The sequence below is a fragment of the Sus scrofa genome, chromosome 7 (assembly GCF_000003025.6).
Source record: "Sus scrofa isolate TJ Tabasco breed Duroc chromosome 7, Sscrofa11.1, whole genome shotgun sequence".
Taxonomy (NCBI): Eukaryota; Metazoa; Chordata; class Mammalia; order Artiodactyla; family Suidae; genus Sus; species Sus scrofa.
The window spans coordinates 29,069,021-29,094,632 of NC_010449.5; the positions used below are offsets into that span (position 1 = coordinate 29,069,021).

General features: G+C 46.8%; 1 protein-coding gene across 29 annotated transcripts in view; it reads left to right on the forward strand.

Annotated features, from left to right (window-relative positions):
* Window positions 1-25,612, forward strand: part of DST (dystonin) — a 487,727-nt gene that overhangs the window by 256,598 nt on the left and 205,517 nt on the right. For all 29 annotated transcript variants that reach the window (XM_021098565.1, XM_021098572.1, XM_021098573.1 and 26 more), the window contains one exon: window positions 17,192-17,358. In XM_021098565.1, coding sequence (XP_020954224.1) covers window positions 17,192-17,358 — 167 coding nt within the window. The remainder of the gene's footprint in view (window positions 1-17,191; window positions 17,359-25,612) is intronic.

A 25,612-nucleotide genomic window follows, 5' to 3' on the forward strand; every position in this document is an offset into this window, starting at 1 on the left:
GGTATTGTTGTGAAGCACAGCTGGAAGAGAGTGAAGATCTTTTGTACTTTTGTAGATCATGGCCCTTGGCTTTTCTGATGGAATAGTCTTTGGAAACAAAAGTTAAATCACAAAGCAGTTATGACAGGAGTTCCCACTGTGGTGCACTGCGATCGGCAGCATCTCTGCATCATCAGGACACAGGTTCAATCTCGGGCTGGCACAGTGGGTTAAAGGATCCGGTGTTGCTCTAGCTGCAGCATACTTAGGTCTTAACTTTGACTTGGATCTGATCCCTGGCCCAGGAACTCCGTATGCCATTGGGGCAGCCAAAAAAGGAAAAAGAGGGAAAAAAGCCGTTATGACAAGACAGTAACTTCATGACAGATGAAGGGAGGCGACAGGACAAGGATCAGGCAGTACTGACTTGCTGATCGGTTTGAAAAGCCAGATTCTAGTTCTCCATCACTGCTTTCAATTCCACGTGTGTCTGTGTCTGTTTTGGGGGTGGTGGGCACAGATGAAACTGTCCAAATCTATTCCATCTCCTTGTTATATGGGTTATTCCCCTGCCCCGTCTAAAATCAGAACTCACTTGGGCAGCAAGTCACAGGAATTTGAATATGACTCAGCCTCAGATTGCTGGGAAGTCTGTAGCATATGGAGGTTCCCAGGCCAGGGGTCAAATTGGAGCTGCAGCTGCCAGTCTACACCATAGCTCACGGCAACACAGGATCCTTAACCCTCCTGGCAAGGCCAGGGATTGAACTCATCAGGTTCATTACTGCTGAGCCACAACCGGAAATCCTGTTACTTGTTTGTAAATTGCAAGAGGATATTTATTTGCTGGAGAAGTGCATTACCAAAGCCACGTCCTTTAGGTGTTACCAGTTAGCAGTTGATGGCTTTTTCTTTAAGCTACTCCTGACATTGCCTTTTAAGAAGAAATCTGGACCAGATGGTATATATGGTGTGAAGTAGGCGTGGCAAGGTCATTGTCTGGCCTGGCAGAGATCCACCTTCCCGGTGATCGGATGTGGTTTCATTAGGGTCAGCGCATGCAGTCGTCACTGACTTTGGCCCTGGTCCTCCAGAAGCGGGTTCCCTGGTTTGTGTGCACCACTGCGCCATCCTGATGTTGTGTCATCCTTCTCTTTACATTTTACCGCGGTTATAGTGGATAAAGAAAGCATCCGGTCCGGGCCATCATCTGTGGGTCTGGCGTGAGGGTCAGTGCGAAAGAGAGCCACTTGGCTGCTGTGTGTTAGGAATGCAACCGCTTGCTTTGCTCACATATGTTTTCCATCTGTGTTTTGCCTAATTTGGCTTCAAGTAAGCCATACATGTTTTCATTAGTGGAAACTCCTAGAATCTGTTTCCTAAGTGGTGCACAAGCCTCCCCCCTCCCCTTATATTTTCCTCATGCCAAGGATTTTACCCCTTTCTAATTTGCGTGTCATTCATTTTATCTTCAGTGGAAAATACATGTAAAAATAAGTATAAACCTGTCATTCAGATGTGTTAAATGATTGTGATACGGAGGTACTCAAAGCCACATATCTTCTGGGGAGAGGCTGAATGGGTGGTGCTTATTTATTTATTTATTTTTTGGGCCACACCCACAGCATATGGAAGTTCCTGGGCTAGGGATCGAATCTGAGCCAAAGCTGCAGCCATGCCAGATCCTTAACCCCCTGAGCCACCAGGGAGCTCTGGGTAGTCCTTATTTTATCTGAGGGGTTTGACGTCTTAACCTACCTGTGGTCCAGATAAAGACCCTTCTGGGGCAGAGTCTGACCAACAGCTTAGCAGCCCCTCTCAGCACATTTTTCCTGGTACCTTGGAGCTGGGCTCTGCTTCATTATATTTAGTTAGAACTATGCACAGTCCTCTTTATCTGGCTTTGGATTCTCCCTCTTTGATCACAGATTTAGATGCAAATGTGAGCTCTCAGTCCTTCCTTAGTTTCGCATCCCAGGAATGGCCCATTACCCAGCATTACTTTGCAAGGTACTGTGCCTTCAGTTATCTTTTTCACGTTGTCTCTACTTGAACCATGTTTGCTCCTATTCAGTTGTTTGCAGGATTGGGCTCAATGACATTTGAGTTAATCTCCATGTGGAATAGTGTACAATTCTTTGAACTCATCTTACCCTTAGATTTAGTCCAGGCCTCTGACTTTCCTGTCATTCTTAGTTGAGGTGACCAGCCCATTTCCTCTTCAGCCCTTGCCAACATGAGCTGACCCTGAGCAGCCCTCAGGCATGGGGGTTCTGGCGGGGGTGGGGGGGGATCCTAAGCTGCCCCTGTTTGGGTACCTGCTGAATGTAAGTCTCAGAGCAGGTACATCTTTACTAGGGTAAGGAGGTGTAACTGCAAAAAAGGACTATCTCAGGTGGCATATGGAAGTTCCCAGGCTAGGGGTCTACTCGAACCTGCAGCTGAAGCCTATGCCACAGCCACAGCAACACTGATCTGAGCTGCATCTGTGACCTACACCACAGCTCACGGCATTGCTGGATCCTTGACCCATTGAATTAGGCCAGGGATTGAACCTGCATCCTAATGGACGCTATGTCAGGTTCTTTTTTTTTTATTAACTGAATGAATTTTATTACATTTATAGTTGTTTAGTGATCATTATAACCCAGTTTCATAGCATTTCCATCCCTAATCCCTAGACCACCGCCCTCAACCCGTCTTCTTTGGAAACCATACGTTTATCAAAGTCTGTGAGTCAGTATCTGTTCTGCTAAGGTTCTGCTAAGAACCTTTTTTTAGGTTCCACATGTAGGTGATAGCGTATGATGTTTCTGTCTCACTGTCTGACTTCACTTAGCATGATAATTTCTAAGTCCATCCATGTGGCTACGAATGCCATTATTTCTTTCCTTTTTATGGCTGAGTAATATTCCATTGTGTATATGTACCACATCTTCTTGATTCACTCCTCTGTCGATGGACATTTAGGTTGTTTCCATGTCTTGGGTATTGTATGTAGTGCCGCAATGAACATCGGAGTACATGTATCTTTTTGAGTCATGGATAGATGCCCAGGAGTGGGATTGCTAGACCAAATGGTACTTCTATTTTTAGTTTTTTAAGGAATCTCCAAACTGTTTTCCATAGTGGTTGTACCAATTTACGTTCCCACCAACAGTGAAATAGGGTTCCCTTTTCTCTACACCCTGTCCGGTATTTATTGTTTGTAGACTTTTTGATGATGGCCATTCTGTCTGGTGTAAGGTGGTACCTCATAGTTTTGATTTGCATTTCTCTGATAATGAGTGATGTTGAACATTTTTTCATGTGTTTTTTGGCCATCTGTATGTCTTCTTTGGAGAATTGTCTATTTAGATCTTATGCCCATTTTTTTGATGGGGTTGTTTGTTTTTTTGAAATTGAGCTGCAGGAGGTGTTTATATATTTTGGAGATTAATCCCTTATCAGTTGCTTCATTTGCAAATGTTTTCTCTCAATCTGTGGGTTGTCTTTTGGTTTTGTTTAGCATTTCCTTTGCTATGCAGAAACTTTTTAAGTAATTAAGTCCCATTTGTTTATTTTTGTTTTTATTGTCATTTCTCTAGATATGTCAGGTTCTTAACCTTCTAAGCAGCAAGGGGAACTCTAGGACTATCTGAGATTCACATATTGTTTTGAAATTGGAGAAACACTTTCAGACATATTGTATCTTTTGACCTTTCTAACAACTGCTTAAAAGGCCAAATAGGAGGTTCCTTTTGCATGGAATGAAGAATGAGAAAGTGGGGTTAAGACAACACAGCCAGTGGGCGTGGCTGAGTTGAGAGGGCGCAGCATCCTACTTTGATGCGATGCGTTCTGGTTCTGCTGAGGTTGCTGTGTGCTGGAGCAGGGTTGGTGTTTGTGGGACTGGTGTTCACCTGTGACGCTCATGGCCTGTGGAGGGTGAGTGCTCCCAGCAGAGGTGACAGAGGCAGACCACGCCCGGGGGCAGGGAGTAAGGAGCTGGAGGTTGGCGCCTTGGCAGGGACCCTTTTTTGTCTGGCTCCTGTGCGCTCTGCTCTTGGGACCTGTCTCCACCTTTGCCCTCCAGTGCTTCTCTCTTGAGTTTCATAAGTCACACCTCTTCCCAGTTTTGTTATATTGATCTAAGCAAGGACAGTTGTTATGTCTTTTTCCAGCCCTTGGTTCTCTGACTCTTGTAAGCATCACCCGAGGAGCTCTTTGAAAATATAGATGCCTGGATGTCAGTCTGGTGACTCTGCTAGAACAGATCACTGTGATTCTGACATGGGGCTGTGATTCTGACTATCAAGGCTGTGGCTGGGATGCCCTGACTCTCTTGTGGGCGGTTCTCATGGTCAAGGGTATGGCTGGGGTGCCCCAACTCTCTTGTGGTTGGTTCTCATAGTCAAGGCTGTGGCTGGGGTGCCCCGACTCTTGTGGTTGGTTCTCATGGTCAAGGCTATGGCTGGGTGCCCCAACTCTTCTTGTTGGTGATTTTGAAGGTCAAGGCTATGGCTGGGGCCCTGCCTCTCCTTTCTCTCACGTGACCCCAGGGTCCCTGTGGGGGAATCGTCTCCAGATGCAGCCTCACCCCCGATTCTGCTGGATGAGGCTGTCTTGTAGTTGAGCCTGAGAAGAGTGCGTACATTTCAGGCACCCTCTCACGTGTTTCTAGAAAGCGCCCTCTTTTTCTCTTCTCACCACGGGTTTTCTGACCAGCAGCGTGGATCCTGGACCCGGAGCGGGAGGTGGCAGCCCAGCTTTGCAACCAGAGAGCTATGCGCTTGGTGCCTGTGTCTCTCCAGGTCTCTGCTTCGTTTTCCAGAAATTGAGGGTATTGGACGAGATGCTGATACTGCTGTTAATAGAGATGGCATCTGTGGAGTCAGACACCTGCTAGACACCCCACTGTTGGGCTGTTTAACCACCAGGAAGTGGTTCTTGGAGTTCCCATTGTGGCTCAGCAGGTTAAGCACCTGACTGGTATCCAGGAGGATGTGAGTTGGATCCCTGGCCTCACTCAGTGGTTAAGGATCTGGTGTTGCCGTGAGCTGCTGCATAGGTTGCAGATGAGGCTCAAATCTGGCGTTGCTGTGACTGTGGGATAGCCCTCAGCTGCAGCTCTGATTCGACCCCTAGCCTGGGAACTTCCATATGCTGCAGGGTGTGGCCCTAAAAAGCAAAAAAACCCAAAATCCCCAGACCGTCCTGAAGTGGTTCTCTTGTGGCCCCATTCACAGAGGTCTTGGAGCCTCAGGAGATGTATGTGACATGCTCGGGTCACTCAGCCAGTACGAGGAAGGGCTTGCATGTCACCCAGAGTTACTCTGAGCCAATTGCCCCCCCCCCCCACCGCCTTCCCCATCTCTTTAAGTTTTAAATTCCTCAGAATCCAGGTTAACCACTGCATACCTTCTTGTTTAGTGTTTTCAGCCCCTCCTTCATCCCTCTGCTCTTTAGTTTTTCTACCAACATGTATTATATACTCGTTCTATTTTGAACCAACACCAGGCACCTCTATCCTATTGTTTATTCCTAATGAATGACAGTGACCATGGCTGTAAACCCAGTCACTTGCAAGGCTTTGGTGATGATGAGCATCAATACAGTTGCCCCCACCCCCAACCCGATCTGCAGGAGATGCCTCCCAAGGCCCCGAGTGGATGCCTGGAACTGCGATGGTACTGAACCCTGTGTGTGTTATGTTATACAGTGCTTTTTCCTGTGTAGTTAGTAGACCTGGCGCCGTAGGAGAATATGCGAGTTCCCGGCATCACTGCTTTTCACTTGGGGCCTCGATTAAGTAGAATACGGGTTCCTTGAATTGCAGGCATTGCGATGCCGTAGGTCCATCTGGTAACAAGACGTTACTAAATGACTAGTGGGCCAGGTACCCGGAACGAAGGGGTGGTTCCCCCGAGGGCAGGACAGATCTGGATGGTGCAGGCTTTCATCACGCTACCCACCACGTCATGCAGTTTAAAACTTAAGAATGATTTACCTCCGGAATTTTCCATTTAATATTTTTGGACTGTGGTTGACTGCAGACATTGAGACCACAGAGAGCAAGACTGTGGATAAAGGGGTACTGTTGGCCTTTTTTTTTGCTTTTTTTTTTTTTGCTCTTTTTGCTTTTTAGGGCCATACCTGAGACATATGGAGGTTCCCAGGCTAGGGGTTGAATTGGAGCTGCAGCTGCCGGCCTACACCACAGCCACAGCAGCACAGGATCCGAGCCATGTTTGTGACCTACACCACAGCTCATGGCAACGCCTGATCCCCGACCCACTGAAATGAGGCCAGGGATCAAACTCGCATCCTCATGGATACTAGTTGGATTCGTTTCTGCGGCGCCACAATGGGAACTCCATGGACTGTTGTGCTTTCAATGTCCCATGTCATGTAGCCATGTTAACTACTGAAGTCTGAACTCGTGGAATGTTCCTTTTCATCCTTTGGTGAATCACAATGAACAGGGCTGTGACATAGAGAAAGAAGCCATGGTGGGAAGGGTGGGATGAGTACATTGTAGAAATGACGTTATCAGTATCCAAGTAATGACAGGTTAGATATTTGTATGAATTGACTTTTGTATTATAAAAGCTTACAATAATTGAGAACCATCTCAAAATGTTAGACTAATACAGATACTCAGCCTCACTGACATATAATATTTATTCAATATGTTTTTCTTTAACCAAGTCTTTTATGAATCTTAGGCCACAAAACCATATTTTGAATTCAATAACTAGGATAAAATCTACATGTTTCTCCTTTTCTCTCGTAGCTTTGCTCTGCAGATCTTGAAAGCAAAGCTGACTTGGTTTATAGTTGACTCATTTCTTTCTGAATCAGTTCATCTTTTTGAATGAAAATGCGTGTATTGATTTTTAAAAAAAATGTCTAGCCATCATTTGGATTTCATAACCAGTTTGCAAAATATCATTTATAAAATTGCTGCAAAGAATTTGGCTCTATCAACATTTTAGAATGCCTCTGTCATGTCAGTTCAGTGGAGGACATCAAAGTTTCAAATCTTTTGCTTTATGAGAAAAATGGTTCTGTTAGTTTCTTTCTTTCTTTTTTTTTTTTTGTCTTTTTAGGGCCGCACCCTCGGCATATGGAGTTTCCCAGGCTAGGGGTTGAATCAGAGCTGTAGCCGCCGGCCTACACCACAGCCACGGCAACATCAGATCCTTAACCCACTGAGCCACAATGGAAACTCCTTTCTGTTAGTTTCCACTTGTATTTGAATAAGAAACAAATGAGCCTTTGCTGAAGGTAGCCATCATTTTGAGCCTTAAACTCTTCCTTTTAGGGAGGCAGTTTTTCCACCAGATAGAATTTTCAAAATACGTGCGCCATCTTGGCAGCTAAGACTGTTTTGAGGAGCATTTTCACACATTTTTGCAACTTGGAAGCAGACACTAAAAATGTGTTTGATTACACTGGTTTCTGCCAAAATAGTTAAAACATCGTTGAAGAAATTGTCTTTGGAAGCAAATGTCTTGGCTTGGAAATATTTGCGTGTTTTGACAATTTCAGTATGGAGTTTGCTTTCGCCCAACTGCAGTGTCACGCGCTGTGAGTAAAGGGTGCAAGGAATGGTCCTCTCCCTGGTGCAGGCACTTCCGATCACGTGGGGCTGGGACCAGCTGAACCTCGTGCGCAGGTGCACTGAGGCTCTCAGCATCCCAGAGGGGAGGAAGCCGTAGGGTTACGGATGGAATACAGATCACCACCTCCCGGCTTTGTTCTAACCTTCCAACGTTAAACTTCATTCTTGAAATAAGTCCGCTAAAAAAGTCGGGAAGTTCCTGTTGTGGCTCAGCGGATTAAGAACCTGACTAGTACCCATGAAGATGCGAGTTTGATCCCTGGCCTCGCTTAGTGGGTTAAGGATCCTGTGTTGCTGTGAGCTACAGAGTAAGTCGAAGATGCGGCTTGGATCTGGCATTGCTGTGGCTGTGGCGTAGACTGGCAGCTGCAGCTCTGATTTGACCTCTAGGCTGGGAACTTCCATATGCTGCAGGTGTGGCCCTAAAAAGAAAAAGGAAAAAAAAAGTTGGGAGGCAGAAGAATCTTAAGATCACCTTTTCCAACCTGCTGCCTTCATCCTGTTAACACCTGAACTCTCTCAGGTTATACATGCTCTCGTTTATTTAAAAAAAAAAAAATATGTGGAGTTGCAATTCCTTTGACAATACTCTTGGATAATGCTCCCCGCCAGTAGGGATTTTGTGCTCGGCAGGAAGACCCTTTGACGAACTCCATTTCCGTATCCATCATGGGTCCCTTAAATCCATTTTTGCTGCTGTGAAGCAAGCTGTTTCATCAATGGAGAAAACTCTTCCCGAAATGTTGTAGGGAGTTGCTACAGCTTTGCAGCAGCAGAGACAAGGAGGCTGAGGAGCTCTGCATCAGAAGACTTGCTTTTCACCCCATCTGTGAACTAGGATGGTTTCTTTCTTTTTCTTTCTTTTTTTCCCTTTTTAGGGCCGCACCTACAGCATAAGGAAGTTCCCAGGCTAGGGGTCAAATTGGAGCCACAGCTGCTGACCTACACCACAGCCACAGCAGCACCTCATCTGAGCCACATCTGCAACTTAACGCTACAGCTGGTAGCAATGCCGGATGCTTAACCGACTGAGTAAGGCCAGGGATCAGACCTGCATTCTCATGGATTTCGTCCGCTTCTTAACCCACTGAGCCTCAAGGGGAATTCCTAGGATAGTTTCTTATTCTGAGCGTTTAATGAAGGGGGAGCACGTGGGAGAAAGACTTAGGAGGCTGTAGGCGCTGTGTAGCTTGGATATCACCACTGCTTCTTAGAAAAGAGGACACAGGAGTTCCTGTTGTGGCTCAGTGGTTAATGAACCCTACTAGCATCCATGAGGATGAGAGTTCGATCCATGGTTTCGCTCAGTGGGTTAAGGATCCGGTGATGCGGTGAGCTGTGGTGTAGGTTGCAGGTGCAGCTCGGAACCCAAGTTGCTGTGGCTGTGGCGTAGGCCGGCGGCTACAGCTCTGATTGGACCCTTAGCCTGGGAAGCTCCATATGCTGTGGGTGAGGCCCTAAAAAGACAAAAAAACCCAAGAAACAAAAAACGAGGACACCTCTTGTGACCATCTTTTTTCTTTCCTTGGACCTTAGACTTAATTCGTCCACACCAGCAAAGGGCTGCCGCCTCCCTTCTCCCAGTCCATCCATCTTACCGTTTCTGCAGCAGATGTTTATTGAATACCTATTATGTATATTTCCCTAATTCCATAATTAGCTTAAAATTCTGTCCACCTGTTGGAACAGAACTAACCCCTGGGAGGATCCAGGTCTCAGAAACCAGTGTGCTTCTCTGCAGCTCAGGGCAGACGGCCAATTGCAGCAGCTCCCGAAGGAGAGCGGGGATGCCCTACTGGTCTGTGGGTCAAGGGTGTGAGCCTAGCCTAGCGAGGGGGCCCCTATGAACCCTGACGCTCATCACTTTCTCGGCGACACCCAGTGTGGGTCCCTCTGTGTAGCAGCTGCTTGGCCAGGACTTGACCTCAGTCGTAGGGCTGCCCGGGACCCCTCGCAGACCGTCCCCAGCAGGGCCTGTGCTCAGAGGGGGTACCCCCAGGGCTCCTGACCCGTGGGAAAGTCAGGCTGAGCCATAGGGGTAGATTTCTTTTTTCTTTTTCTTCCTTTTCTTTTTTTGCTCTTTTTAGGACTGCACCCTTGGCATATGGAGGCTCCCAGGCTAGAGGTTGAATCAGAGCTGTAGCCCCTGACCTACACTACAGCTACCTCAGTGAGGGATGGGAGATGCATCTGTGATCTACAGCACAGCTCACAGCAATGCCAGATGCTTAATCCAGTGAGTGAAGCCAGGGATCAAACCTGTGTCCTCATGGATTACTAGTCAGATTTGTTTCAGCTGAGCCATGACGGGAACTCCTAAATTTCTTTTCTAAATACGAAGGAATGAGAGATTCCCCCTCTCTCGCAGGTTCTGAACTGTAACTGAGGAGACAGGTACCAGCTCCCTTTCAGGGACCCCAGACAAGCCCGGTCCCCACCTTTGGCCTCAGCTTCTTTACCAGCGAAACGAGGGGCCTCCAGAGGGCTACCAGCTGTGATTTCCCCAGAATCCTTTATCCTTCCCTCTGTTTAAGAGTCTCTCCACACGGAACTTCTTAGTTCTCTTAACCTCAGATGCTGCCTTTCCCAGTGTTACCCATCCACTGTATAAACAGTAAACTCGAGCTCCCTGGTGGCTCACTGGGTTAAGGATCCACCTTTGTCACTGTGGTGGCTCCAGCCGGCTGTAGTGCAGGTTTGATCCTGGCCTGGGAACTTCTGCATGCCACTGGTGTAGCCAAAAAAAAAAAAAAAAAGGTAAATATGATTAAACTTTTAAATCTTGTCAGTAAATTAAAATTATTTTTTAAAAAGCTGCCTTCTTGGCCTTGCAGAGAACAAAATGCAAATGCGAAAAATCCCTCAGGGAGTGTGTGACTCAGCTTTGGAAGCTGGCTCCTGGTGTGGTCTCATGCCAGAACCATGACAGCATCTGTAAAAATAGGGTGTTGCTGCCGCCCAGTCGTCTGGTGGCATTGACTTTGCTCCCAGGACTTTCACATCTGCGGCCTCAGCTGACCAGCTCCCGGAGGCTGGGGCAGTTCACGTGGCAGGAAGTGGGCAGTCTGCAGACTCCAGTGTGCGCCCTGGGGTGGGGTGGGTTGGCTCCTGCTCTTTCATTGAGAAGATGTTTCTAGGCATCGCCCTGGGTTGGGGTTATGAAGTTGATTCACAAGAGATGACTCCACTGAAGCTTAGGTAACGGTGGGCTCTCTCTGAGTGACCCTTGGCCGGGGCTCAGTGCCAGGCATCCAGGGCAGTGTTGGGGGTCAGTGATTGCTGCAAATTGAGGGGAATTGGAAGACATTTACTTCCTAAGGGGACGAGGTTTACACAAGAGGCTGAAACTCATTCAAGCCAGTGAAAACACGCCATGTGTTCCTGATCTTTGGTACTTTTCACCCCTCCCTTCCCCTCCCTCTCGGCCCCTCCCTCCCCCCTTCTTCCCTTCTTCCCTCCCACTCCCTCCCCTTCCTCTCTCCCTCCCCCTTCCTCCCCTTTCCTCCCCCTTCTTTTCTTCCTTCTTCCCTCCGTCCCAGTCCCCCCCCAGCCTTCTCCCTCCCCTTCACCTCCTCCCCCCTCCTTCCCCCTCCCCTCCCCCTCTCTCCATCTCCCCCACCCGCCTTACTCAGCACATCCTGCGGAACGCCAGGTCAGGCCAGGTTGTGCAGGGTGAGGGGAGACTGAGGGGAGCAGTAGAAAGGCAGAAGTAGGGTAGGGAAGTGAGGGTGTATCATACTTTGTTTCCCATGGAAGAGGTCCTTCTGGAAAATTGAGGGTGAGGGGAAGCAGAGGGGTCAGGGCAGAAGAGGCACCAGCCTGCCTTGGGGTGGCAGCTGGCAGTGCCCTGGATGGAGCCCTCCTGCTGGTTGTTTGTGTTTGATGCTCCTGGTGGGCTGTGGGGGAGGGGCCTCAAGTCACAGGTCCTGCTCCTGAAATTGTGGGCAGGGCACAGTGCTCAGCCCATCCTGAGAACCACGCCAGGAGGTAGACATTGTCATGGCATCATTTACATTTTAAAAATGAGGAAAATCGATTTTAGAGAGACGATGTGAATATGATAGAGCGCTGGGTCTTTTTGAATTGTTAGAGTTGATTTACAGTCTTCCCTTGGTTTCAGGTATTCAGCAAAGTGATCGCTTATACGTATACTTTCTATATGCTTATGTATATCCTTTTTCAGATCATTATCCATTATACGTTATTACAAGATAGGGTATAGTTCTCTGTGCTGGACAGGAGGCCCTTGTGTTTATCTATTTTATTCATGGTAGTTTGTATCTGTTAATCCCAAACTCCTGAGGATCCCTCCCTGCCCCTTCCCCCTCTGGTAACAGCAAGTTTGTTTTCTGTGCCTGTGAGAGTTTGTTTCTGTTTTGTAAACAAGTTCATTGGCATTGGTTTTTTTTTTTAAGATTCCACATACAAGTGATGTGGATTTGTCCTTCTCTGACTGACTTCATTTAGCCTGAGAGTCTCCATTGGAGGAGCTCTGGGTCTTAATCCCGTGAGTGGTTGGAGTTAGGATTGGAACCAGGCAGCAGGGGCTGAAACTGTCTCCTTCTCTGTGAGCCACTGTGATTTGAGGGGTGGAACCTTAATGACCTCCTAGAACCCAGCCTGGCTGGTCACTGAGGCAGAATTCAGCCGTGGCTGAAAATTCAGCATTTGGCTGAATGCACAGAGTTTGCATCAGGCATCATGAGTGAGAGCTGCAGATTTACAGTGTTTAGCATTTAATTTATTTTTCCTTTTCGTTTTGGTTGTACCCTATCATGTGTGATATACTCAGCTAGATAGTGGCTAATGGTAGCAGTGTATCTAAAATTGTCTTGGTTTCCATACAGGGAATAATACTCACTTAAATGGAAATCCCAGGAGAGGATGAAAGAGTTAAGGCATGAGTGGTCTTTGATTGTTAAAGTTTGGTTCATAGGATATTGAATATGTAACATACAATTACTGCTTTCTACAGAAGCAAGGTCACAGACACAGAGAACAGGCTTGTGGTTGCCCAGGGATTCGGGGGCGGGGGGAGCCCGCAGGGAGTGGGATGGACTGGGAGTTGGGTTAGTTGATCCAAACTATTACGTTTAGAATAGATAAGCAGTGAGGTCCTATGGTAGAGCACTGGGAACTACATCTAGTCTCTTGGGCTAGACCATGATGGAAAAGAATTAAAAAAGGAATATATAGGAGTCCTGTTGTGGCTCCGTAGGTCAAGAACCCAACTAGCATCCATGAGGATGTGGGTTTGATCCCTGGCCTTGCACAGGGGGTGAAGGATCTGGCATTGCCACAAGCTGCGGCGTAGGTCACAGATGTGGCTTGGATCCGGCATTGCTGTGGCATATGCTGCAGCTCTAATTTGACCCCAGCCTGGGAGGGAAAAAAAAGAATGTATGTTATGTGTATAACTGAGTCACTTTGCTGTGCGGAAATTGGCACATCATTGTAAATCAACTACACTTTCATAAAGTTTTTTTAACAGTAAAGCCATTAAAGGTTTTTTTCCCAATTAAAAAAATTTTATTGAAGGATAGTTGATTTACAAGTTGTAATAATTTCTGTTGTACAACAAAGTGATTCAGTTACACATATACACACATCCGTTCTTTTTCAGACTCTTTTCCCATATAGATTCACAAAAGTATAGCTTTTTAAATAGTGTATGCATGAGTAATTATCAGATACAGTGTGTGTGAGTATAATAGGATGAAATATGGGATTTGGGAACTTTGGGAACTTATTTAATACAATCTGTTATTGGAGTCCCTGTCTGGCTCAGCAGGTTAAGGATCTGGCATTGTTACTGCCGTGGCTCAGGTCATTGCTGTGGCCTGGGTTCAGTCCCTGGCCTGGGAACTCCTGCAGGCTGTGTGTGGGTGCTGCAAAAAAGTTAATTACATAATGAATTAAAATCTTAAATACATTCTTTTCCCCTGGTTGATACTTAGCCATTTCAGACCTCTAAACCTCTCTTCCTTAATGTCCTTCCTTTCCGGGGTGTTGTGAGCTACGCTGCAACTTATTAAACTTAGCCCGTGATTGAAATGGGATGACTTCCCTAGTTAAGAGGTGATTACCACATAAAATACATCGTCAAAAAGAACCTGCTGTCTAGCACAGGAATGCTACCCAATATTCTGTGCTAACCTATATGAGGAAAGAATCTGACAAAGAATGGATATGTGTGTATGTAAAACTGAATTGCTTTGCTGTGCACTTGAAACTAACACAACATGGTAAGTTGTGTTATATATTGCAATAAAGTAAAAAATTAAAGAAATTGGAGTTCCCGCTGTGGCTCAGTGGTTAACAAATCCGACTAAGAACCATGAGGTTGCGGGTCTGGTCCCTGGCCTCGCTCGGTGGGTTAAGGATCCGGCATTGCTGTGAGTTGTGGTGTAGGTAGCAGACAGGCTTGGATCCCGTGTTGCTGTGGCTGTGGCGTAGCCCGGCGGCTACAGCTCCAATTAGACCCCTAGCCTGGGAAGCTCCATATGCCGTGGGTGTGGCCCTAGAAAAAGAACCCCCCCCAAAAAAAATAGGCAATTACCTTTGTGACTGGACTGGCAAGGGCCCTTCTTGATGCTGTGGCAAAAGCCAGTAGCTGCCTCTTTGTACAGTAGCTGGAAATACCACCCACGAAGCTCCGGTGTCCTCAGGGTGCCCAGAAGCAGCTGATTTTATCATCTGTAAAGGCTGCTGGGGAATTTTACCTAGAGGTTCAGTTTCCTAGATGAGTTTCTCTGAGCCTTATTTTCATAGGTTTCAATTAGTTTGAGGTCACACATTTAAAAGCTTTATCTTTTTACTTCTTTTCCTAAGAGAATTGGGAGAATAATAAAGCCAAGTTTTTGCTTCTCCCTTTGTCAAAAATAATTATGTTGACACGACATTGTCAATCAACTATACTTTAATAAATTTTTCTTTTTTGGTCCTTTGTCTTTTTGAGGGCTGCACCCATGGCATATGGAGGTTCCCAGGCTAGAGGTCTAATTGGAGCTGTAGTCACTGGCCAATGCCATAGCCACAGCAACACCAGATATGAGCCACGTCTGCGACCTACACCGCAGCTCGTGGCAGAGCCGGATCCTTAACCCACTGAGTGTGGCCAGGGATCAAACCCTCAGCCTCACAGTTCCTAGTCGGATTCCTTTCCGCTGCACCATGACAGGAACACCAGTTTTTTAAAAAATAATTACAACCACAGCAATAAAATAGCCCACAAATTGAGTGTGTACCTACTATGATGTGCCAGACCCTACTCTGTGTCCATGTGGTTGAATTCTCAGTATAGTGACTATTAGTCTCTCACTGTTTTACAAGTGAGAGAGGGTCTTGGAGCAGGTAAGTACCTTGAGCATGTCGGGGTTGGAGATGGATTTGAACTCCTGGGATATGCTGGAAAGCATGACTTTAGGCCAGAGTATTAGTTGGAAGTTGGGTGATTTTTCTGCTCTTTTATACCCCACATTAAAAAAAAAAAAAAAAAGGAGTTCCCGCCAAGGCGCCCCTGTATTGGCGGTGTCTTGGGAGCACTGGGATGCAGGTTTGATACCCAGCCTCTGGCACAGTGGGTTAGGGATCCAGCATTGCTATAGTTGTGGCTTAGGTTGCAACTACAGCTCAGATCTGATCCCTTCCCCAGGAGCTCCATATGCCGCGGGATGCCCCCAAAAATAAATTAAAAAGAGAGAGCAAAATCCTCCGTGTATGCTGTCTGTTGTTCACACACATGGCTCTTTCCTGTGCTGCAGCAGTTAGATCGCTTCCCAAGGAAGATGATGCAGTTGAGACCCGCTCCACTCTGTCCTGGCCCCTGTGGGGTGGGCGGCTGCCTGGGCAGAGAGAGGCCCATGGGCCAGCGTTCCATCCAAGGGGCGCTGGCGGCCTAGGGTGGCCATAGCTGCCGCACCTTCCTGCCCCAGGTCCCTGGGTTGGCATCTGGTCCTCAGGCTCCTGGGGCAGCAGTAGGAGCAAAGGGCTTCCCGTCCGGGCCCAGCATCCCCCAGAGGAAGACTCTTTAGTCTGGGTTTCTGCGTTTCCTGCTTTCAGTTATCCGACTGCCTGGACCTCTGCCTTCTGTGCTGTATTCAGTCTCCTAGTGTCTCCAGCTTTAGGCTGACATGACTCTTCCACATCATCTGCTTCTGCCTCCTTCCTCCTCGTTTTATAGACGAGGACGTGGTCTCAGGGATGGGGGATGATGTGTTCGAAGCTCTGGGCCTGGTGCCAGAACTGGAGGCCAAAGTCATGACTTGAGGGACTTTCTTCCTGGTGCAGGAGGACACCCCATCTTGCTTCCCATCTCTGATTCGCTCATCCTGACCCTGGCTGGCTGGCTGACCTCCTGATCCCCTGGCTTTGAGTCCTGTGCAGACTGAGGAACCTTGTTGTTTGCTGGTGTTAATCCCAGTTAGGGAGTCACTGTGTGACCCTTGCCAGAGTCACTTGGTGCCTTAATGTCCTTATCAGCAGGTTAAGTGGGACCTGAAAGGAAGGGCTTCTTGGAAAAACATGGATTGTGTAAACTAGTGACTCTTTGTTATCTTTCAATGGAAAGGACTTTTCAAAAACTATTCCATTTAGAATAGATGAGCAATGAGGTCCTACTGTACAGCACTGGGAACTGTATCCAGTCTCGGGATAGAACATGATGGAAGATACTATGAGAAAAAGAATGTATATATCTGTATGACTGGGTCCTTTGCTGTACAGCAGCAATTGATACAACATGGTAAGTCGACCATAATACTCTAATAAAAATAAAATAAAAAAGGTATTGCAAAAAAAAAATAGGGAGAAATTGTTTGATAAAGGTTTTGTGTTGAATAAGATGAGGGAGAGAGAACTCAGAGAAAATGAGAACCTTGAGGCCAAATTGTTCTGTGATGTGGCTAATTGGAGAGGGGACTGCTTTTTCCATCTTTGTTCTTTACACAGCATAGCTGTTGGCTCAAATTCTGCTCTGCAGGTGGGGACGTGGATTAACTCGTAGGTTCTACTTTGATCTCTTTGAACTTGGAAAAACATTTGTTTAAGTTGTTTTAACAGATCTGATTGGTAAAGAGGAATGTAGCATTTTCAATGCTGGAACGTTTTGGTATGAAAAAAAATGAGATGCTTGGGTTAAATCTGCCTTGTCAATCTCTTAACCTCTTCGAAATTCAATGTCCCTGTGTATAAAAAGGGAGAAGCACACTCAGCTTCTGAGTGAGAGTTATGAGGATTAAGTAAGATAGCACTTGTGTCAAGTGCATAGTAGGTTCTTTTTTTTCCTTTCTTTTTTCTTTCTTTTTTGTGGCTGCACCTGTGGCATATGGAAGTTCCTGGGCTAGGGGTCAATTCGGAGCTGCAGCTGTCAGCCTACACCACAGCCACACCAGATCTGAGCCGCATCTGCGACCTACGCCACAGCTTACAGCAACGTTGGATCCTTAACCCACTGAGTGAGACCAGGGATTGAACCTACACCCTCATGGAGACAATATCAGGTCCTCAACCTGCTGAGCCACAGTGGGAACTCCTGCATTAGGTAGGTTCTTCATCTGCATTAGCTTCCTCCCTTGCTAAGGGCTTGCTGTTTTCTGTTCTATGTAGATATCTGATATCCATGTTACTGGAGAATCAGAGGACATGTCTGCAAAAGAGAGGCTGTTACTGTGGACACAGCAGGCGACCGAGGGCTACGCGGGGATTCGGTGTGAAAACTTCACCACCTGCTGGAGAGATGGAAAACTCTTTAATGCCATCATTCACAAATACAGGTACGGAATTTGCATGTTTGCTTTTTTTTTTTTCCCCTTAGACAACTAAGAAAAGTATTTCTTTCCTTTCCAGATTTTAAGATCACCTTTTATTGTTAGGGATGCAATGCATGTGTGTGGCAGAAAATTAGAAAATACAGACAAGTAACAGAAGTCATTGCTCAGAGGTCTTCTCTAAGCCTGAGGCATAGGCGGACACACAGAGCTGTGGTGGGTCTTTGGACTTTGCCAAAGACTTGCAGATGGGAAGCTCTGATACCCGGAGTCTGGGGGGAGGACCAAGGTTGTGTTTCGAGAGAACTGACCCGTAGTGAGAGCTCATGGGTCCCCACATCGCTGCCTCCCTGCCCGGTGGCCCTAGTGAGTGGCTGGGGTAACCATGGCCAAATGTGGGTGGCAGACCATTTCCGGGTGATGTTGTTCACCTCGGAATCTGAGGGATGGCACTTACTCAGTGCCGGGTGCTGTCCTAAGTCGTACACTTAATCCTCACGACACCCCTAAAGGAAACCTGTCCTCTGCAGGTTCCAGGCAGAAACTGAGATCAGAGTAAATCCTTGCTTCAGATCACACAACCAGCAAGGGGCAAGTTTGAGGTTCAAACCTAGGTGCTGTTGAGTCCTTGTGCCTGGTGCCTTATAAAAAACTCAGTTCTGGAGCTCCTGTCATGGCTCTGCGGTAACAAACCTGTCTAGTGTTCATGAGGATGCAGGTTTGATCCCTGGCCTCGCACTCAGTGGGTTTAGGATCTGGTGTTGCCGTGAGCTGTGGTGCGGGTCGTAGATGTTGCTCAGATCCTGCGTTGCTGTGGCTGTGGCGTAGACCAGCATCGGTAGCAGTGATTTGACCCTTAGCCTGGGGTCCATATACTGCAGGTGCAGCTCTAAAAAGACCAAAAAAAAAAAAAAAAAAAAAAAGCAGCAGCAGCAGCTCAGTCCATGAAGATGCTTTATTTTTGGAGCTCTCGTTGTGACTCAGGGGGTTAAGAACCTGACCAGTATCCACGAAGGTACAGGTTCAGTCCCTGGCCTTGCTCAGTGGGTTAAGGATCCGGCATTGCCGTGAGCTGTGGTGTAGGTCGCAGACTCAGCTCAGATCCTGCATTGCTGTGGCTGTGGTGTAGGCTGGCAGCTGTAGTTCTGATTAGACCCACAGCCTGGGAACTTCTGTGTGCTGCAGGTGCAGCCCAAAAAGCAAGCAAACCAACCAAAAGCTATGTCTTTCTTGATCTGAGTTATTTTTTTTCATTTTGTGAAGATTATGTCTTTTGCAAAGATTATGTTGTTGAAGAACTGAGTTATCTTCCTAAATAGAATAAGCCTGAGCTATAACTCACTAAACTAACAAACTTCTTTGATTATAACAAAAATAATAATGATGTGGAGTAGTTAACATTTTGAGAGCTTTCTGCACACTTGCTGCTAAGTGTACTCCGTGTGTTAGCTCATTCTCATCTCCAGGAGCTGCTGTTAACCTGCTTACAGGTGGGCACCCCAGGTTTGCAAGGTCATAGTGCTGCCATTATGACAGGAGACGGGTTCTCCCCCCATCTGTTTGCCTGGAAGCCCAATTCTCCCACATCCTTTCCCTTTTATCCTTGCCATTCTCTCCCCCTTTTTTCTTCCTCTTTTTAATTTTGGAGACTTTTTAAAAAAATGTGAATTAGGAGTTCCCGTCGTGGCGCAGTGGTTAACGAATCCGACTAGGAACCATGAGGTTGCGGGTTTGGTCCCTGCCCTTGCTCAGTGGGTTAACGATCCGGCGTTGCCATGAGCTGTGGTGTAGGTTGCAGACGCGGCTCGGATCCCGCGTTGCTGTGGCTCTGGCGTAGGCCGGTGGCTACAGCTCCGATTCAACCCCTAGCCTGGGAACCTCCATATGCCGCGGGAGCGGCCCAAGAAATAGCAACAACAACAAAAGACAAAAGACAAAAAGACAAAAAAAAAAAAAAAAGTGAATTAAATGAAATTTTTGGCGGGGGAGCATCGTGCCTGAGGCATGTGTAAGTTCCCTGGCTAGGGACTGAACCCACGTCATAGCTGCAACCTGGGCAGCTGCAGTGACACCACAAGCTCCTTAATCTGCTAAGCCACAAGGGAACTCTGAAATGAACTTGGTTTTTTACTATCGTTTTAGATTTACAGAGAGATTGTGAATATAGTTCAGAGCGATTCCATCTATCCCAAACCGTTTCTCCTGTGATGAACATCTGACAGTCCTATAGCATGTGTGTCACAAATAATGAGCCAATATTGACAAATTATCATTAACGAAGGTCCATACTTTTTTCAGATCTGCATGGTTTGTATCTGATGTTCTTTTTCTGTTCCAAGATAATCCCTATGTCCTCTTAGGCGCCTCTTGGCTGTGATGGGTTCTTGGATTGTTACTGTGTTTGATGACCTTGACCGTTTTGAGGACAACTGCTTAGGGCTATTGCAGGGTGTGCCTCTGTTGGAGTTTTCCTTGTGTTTAGACTGGTTTATGGTTTCTGGGAGGAAGACCGCAGGGCTAAAGTGCCATCTTCATCACCTCCATCAGGGGTGCGTTGTTTTGGAGGCCCTGACATCTCTAAAGCTGTCACATGTCCACACCCAGGAGTCCCCTCCCCATCCTCCCTCCCCGCCCTCCCCCCCAAACACCATCACAGTCGGCTTTCTTTACAAAACTACGTTTCAGGAGAGGTGGGTGTGGGTTGCTGAGTTCGAAAGTAAATCCAGGATTGACGATTGACGTGCCAACACTTGTCCAGAATAAAGTGCCAGCGCTCCTTCGAGTGACTCGGTGCCAATAGGGCCCCGTGGTCACAGACTTTGTGACAATCACAGCAAACTTCCACGTGACTTAAAACACGAGGCTGTCAGAAGGTGGACACCCCTGTCCCAGGGGCGATTAGATCTTCTGAGACCAGCAGGTTGGTCTCACGAAGCATTTTGAGGGTGTGATTTGCTCCCTGCCTTGAAGGTTTTGAGGTGGAAGCAGAGTTTTTAGAGGCCAGCTGTTGTTGACTTTCTACAGCAATGGTCTCATACTTCAGGAAGATCAAGTGCAAGTAGACACAGACCTGTAGTGCGTGGTGCGTTTTCTCCTACGTACTCAAAGAAGCCAGTGGCCTGGCTGAGACCCAGCAGCTCCCTGCTCAGTGTTACTGAGCTCCGTTCTTTAGGAGACGATTTGGATCCTGTGAATGTAACTTGCTTTGAACTTTTACTTCAGCAGGTGATCCTTTAACATAATTGTGTAGCATTCCCTTTGAACTTTGATTTCCTAGAGTGCTTAGTTTTCCTTTGTTAGAATTTATAGTCGAAGCACTGAATACCTGGTTTAAATGCTTACAAGATTTCTTTGCTGTTGGAGTTTTGTGAAGTTATCCTGTGCCCGAAATATGACTGTGGTTTCTTTTACCAGATGAAACCTTTCATCTGTAGAGCTGGTTTTTTTTTTTTTTTCTTTAAGTCCTTGGGCCTTTCTTTTTACTTAAAAAACAATTGAGTACTTTTTTCCTTATACGTGTAAGAATTGAACAGATGACATTGAATTAATTATAACCTAGTTTTCTTTGTGGATGCCTTGATTTACTCTGAAGACAAAAGAGGCAGAGTTGTGAACAATTGAGAAATTCCTCTGTAAGCAGATTTTTGGCTATTGGATGGTCATAATCACATTTAGAGACTGTTTTATTTAAGGGTTGTTTTTACTTGATAATTACTCTCTTAAATTTTGTAATGTATTTTGGGAGTTCCCGTTGTAGCACAGTGGAAACAAATACACCAGTATCCATGAGGATGTGGGTTTGATCCCTGGCCTCTCTCAGTGTGTCGGAGATCCGGCATTGCCGAGAGCTGTGGTGAAGGTCAGAGACTCAGCTCGGATCCCACATTGCTGTGGCTGTGGTGTAGGCCAGCAGCTGCAGCTCTGATTCAACCCCTAGCCTGGGAACCTCCATGTGCTGTGGGTGCAGCCTTAAAAAGCAAAACAAACAAACAAACAAAAAACCTTTGTAATGTATTTCAATTTGCTGTGAAACAATGCCCACTTAATTGGGCTTTGGGTTTTTTTTTTTTTTAAGATAAAAAGTTTTGTTATTTGAATTTTATTTGACTTCTGTAATTCAGGTTCTCTGAGGGGGGCCCCTGGGTTTGGTTTCTACTCAGATGCCAAGTCTAGCCATTTGGGATCCTTTGTTGGGAAGTCCCCTGGGAGGGGGTGAGGACTGCGTAGGAAACAACCTCGTGGCTGGGTGGGGTGATGGGTGGAAGGAGGGGTGTGGTATCTCTGCCGTGGCAAGGTCCCCTGCTCTAGATAGTGTGAGAGATTCCTCTGCAGATGAGAAGGAAAATAGATGGTACCTGTCATTTAAAAGTAAGCCGTCATTACTTTGTGTACCATCGTCCCCCGCTACCTGCCGGGGATTGGTTCCAGGACTCCCTCGGATAACAGCGCCCACGGATGCTCAAGTGTAAAATGATGTGGTCCCCCGTGTACTTTAACCAACTCTATGTTATTTCTAATACCTAACGCACTGTAAATGCCCTGTAAGTGGTTGCCAGCACACCGCACATTCAAGTTTTGCTTTTGGGAACTTGCTGGAATTTTTTTTCAAATACTTTTTTGATCCATGGTTAGTTGAACGCCAGGCCAATGTACATAATGTCTTCTGAAGATTAAGGAATAAGATCTGAAGTGGAGTTCCCATCGTGGCGCAGTGGTTAACGAATCTGACTAGGAACCATGAGGTTGTGGGTTCGATCCCTGCCCATGCTCAGTGGATCCAGCATTGCCATGAGCTGTGGTGTAGGTCGCAGACGTGGCTCGGATCCTGTGTTGCTGTGGCCTAGGCCGGTGGCTACAGCTCCGATTAGACCCCTAGCCTGGGAACCTCCATATGCCGCAGGAGCGGCCCTAGAAAAGGCAAAAAGACAAAAAAAAAAAAAAAAAAGAAATATGATTTGAAGTGGGAAGAGTAATAGCATCCTTCAGATTCTGTATTCACATGAATACTGTCAACAGCAGTTAGTCTAGCCCATGAATTTGGATTGTCTGGCATATTTCTGTTGGTGTCCCACGAGACTACGACTTTTGAAAACAGAGAGAGTATTTGTTAATCCCAATGAACAGCACTTGACTCGTGTTCACAGCAACTTAACTTTCTAAGGTTCTGTTTCTGGAAAGAACTCTGACATGTAATAAAAGTGGAGAGAAATCTGTACAGTAAGACTGAATTATAGATGTTGTGCAATAAAATTCTCCATGAACATCAAAAGAAAGTCACAGTCGCCGAGCAGGTACCCAAGAAGTAGATGCAGGGTGTTGACCCTGAGTCACTTCGTGCCTGGCCTGGTTTTTGGTTTTTTTTTGGTCTTTTTGCCATTTCTTGGGCCGCTTCCGTGGCTTATGGCGGTTCCCAGGCTAGGGGTCTAATCAGAGCTACAGCTGCCGGCCTACCCCACAGCCACAGCAACGCCAGGTCCGAGCCGCATCTGCAACCCACACCACAGCTCATGGCAATGCCGGATCGTTAACCCACTAAGTGAGGTCAGGGATCGAACCTTCATCCTCATGGTTCCCAGTTATATTTGTTTCTGCCGAGCCACAACGGAAACTCCAGAGACATATGGAATTCTTGAAGAATTTGAGAAATTGTTACCCCTCCTTGGTGGGTAAAGAGCCTAAAGACACAACCAAGCAAAGCTCAGGAGAAGGAAGGATTGATTCCTCTCGAGGAAGGAGTCCACGGGGATCTTTCCCCAAAAGCAGCGTCCCCCCAGCCGCAAAACTGGGAAGGGTGCATGCTAAGGGTACCTGCATATTCATGAGGGGGCTTGAACGGCCACACAGTCCAAGCATGAGTTCACGGAAGTCCTGAGGGTCAGAAAAGGTGGACATCCTCCTCCTTTAGCTTCCAGTTAACCGGCGTTTGAGCTTTTCAGGCCACTCTTCACCATTGAAACAGAACTGAGGGTCTTTATAACTGATAGATTATCTTCGCTGTTGTTGCTTCTGCCTGATAACAGTAGTTTGTTTCTGCCTTCTTTTGTTCCTTAAGATCATTAATGGAGTTCCCATTGTGGCTCAGCGGGTTAAGGGCCCCACTAATACCCATGAAGATGAGGGTTCAGTCCCTGGCCTCGCTCCGTGGGTTAAGGATCCAGTGTTGCTGCAAGCTTCATTGTAGGTCGCAGAGGCAGCTCACATCTGGTGTTGTTGTGGCTGTGGTGTAGGCCGGCTGCTGCAGCTCCAACTCAACCCCTAGCCTGGGAATGTCCACATGCCACCAGGGCAGCCCTAAAAAAAAAAAAAATAGATCATTAGTTACTGTGACCTGTTCAAGGACAAGCATTGTGGCCAGGCTCACATCACACAATGGCTTCTCAGGTCAAGAAAGCCGTGCCTGTTTCTCTTTCTCCAAGGATCCGCTCCCCGGTCTGCTTACAAAATGACTGAGTGGATAGTACCCTGTATAACTGTCATCAGTTAGTGAGAGGCAACATTAATTGTTTAACTTAGAATCAGCCGTCTATGAAAATAGCATCAGCGGCATCTGTAATGTAGTGAGGAAGATTGTAGGTAATAAGAGAACATTGAAACACTTAGTACCAGTAAGAGCAAAGTCACACATGAACTGTTGTGTAGGTTTTGTGTGCCGTGTTATCCTACAGAGGATGGAGAGCCTGGACCGTGCGGTGGATAGTGAAGTGATGGGATTTAGTGGAAGAGCTTACAAGGGCTGCTTCTATAGGTTCTGTTTAAATAGGTCACTGATAAATACTTTGTTTTTATTTTGTTATTAAGGTTGCACCTGCAGCATATGGAAATTCCCAGGCTAGGGGTTGAGTTGGAGCTGCAGCTGCTGGTGTACACCACAGCCATAGACATACAGAATCCAAGCTGCGTCTGGGACCTGCACCACAGCTTGTGGCAACCGCCGGATCCTTAACTCAGTGAGTGAGGCCAGGAACTGAACCCGCATCAGGTTCTTAACCCTCTGAGCCACAACAGGAACTCCAATACTTTGTTTTTATATTAAGCCACTTAGGAAATTCTGTTCCAAATTCCTTCTAGGAATGTCCATTTGCTGTGTTCAGTTTTTAATTGCAGAGGATTCGAATAATAAAAAATACCATATCCTATACTAGTTTCTACTTGTATGGTTTGTATAGTTTGCATAGTTTTCTTTAACACAGATTAAAATCTTTTCAATGGAAACCACAGCTGGTGAGAAATTTTAGGTAAATAAGCCTCACCTTACTTTTCATTCAGAAGAATAATCAGAAGGCTTGGGTTGGATGGACTTAGATCTGAAGGATGTCACAAAGCACTGGAGGAGTAAGTAGCTTAAAAGCAAGAGAGGATTGAAGCCAATTTACTGAGGACCAGGAGCCTCTGGGTCCTAGGAGCCACGAGCTGATGGATAAGTCATCAAAGCTTAAGACAGACAGACAGAGGGGTCATTTTCCTGCCAGCCAAGGTCTTTAGAGGTAGGATTCAGCTCAGAGCTCCATGCTATGATTTAAGTGTGCTCAGATACACAAGAAAATTGACATTTTCTTCTTCTATTTTTTTCGTTTCCCTAAGGGCTGTACCAGGCATATTGAAGTTCTCAGGCTAGAGGCGGAATCGGAACTGCAGCTGCCGGCCTACACCACAGCCACAGCAACACGGGATCCAAGCTACATCTGCAACACACCACAGCTCATGGCAATGCTGGATCCTTAACCCATTAAGCGCGGCTAGGGATCCAACCTGCGTCCTCGTGGATCCCAGTCGGGTTTGTTTCCGCCTCACCGCCGTAGGAACATTTTCTTCTGAGAGGAGGAAAGCTCTGACTTTCAGCGTGAGGTTCAGCCCCCACCTCGTCTGACTTTATTGTCTCTGTGTGGGGACACTGATCAACCCCCGGGAAGTTCCACCCTGGCAGCCCCCCAGAGTCGCTCAGTGTGAAAGCATTTCTGTCTGACAGGCAGGGACAGGCATGGGCGTCCCTGGGCCAGAAGGAGCAGTGCAGACTGTGCCCGGGCCCAGGAGCCTCAGGTGGCGACACGGCAAGATGCTGGAATGTCAGGACTGAGAGGCTGGGGTGCTTTGAGGAGAGATGATTGCTGCTCACTAGTTTCTGCTTGTCCTCTGCTTGTTCACAATTTACCCTGTTCATTGACTTAAATCGCCTTTTCAGGCTGCTGGCATTCTTTTCACAAGCATGTTTTCAAGATACTATCCCAGTAAGACTCGACATTTTTGGATGAGTTTGTATTCA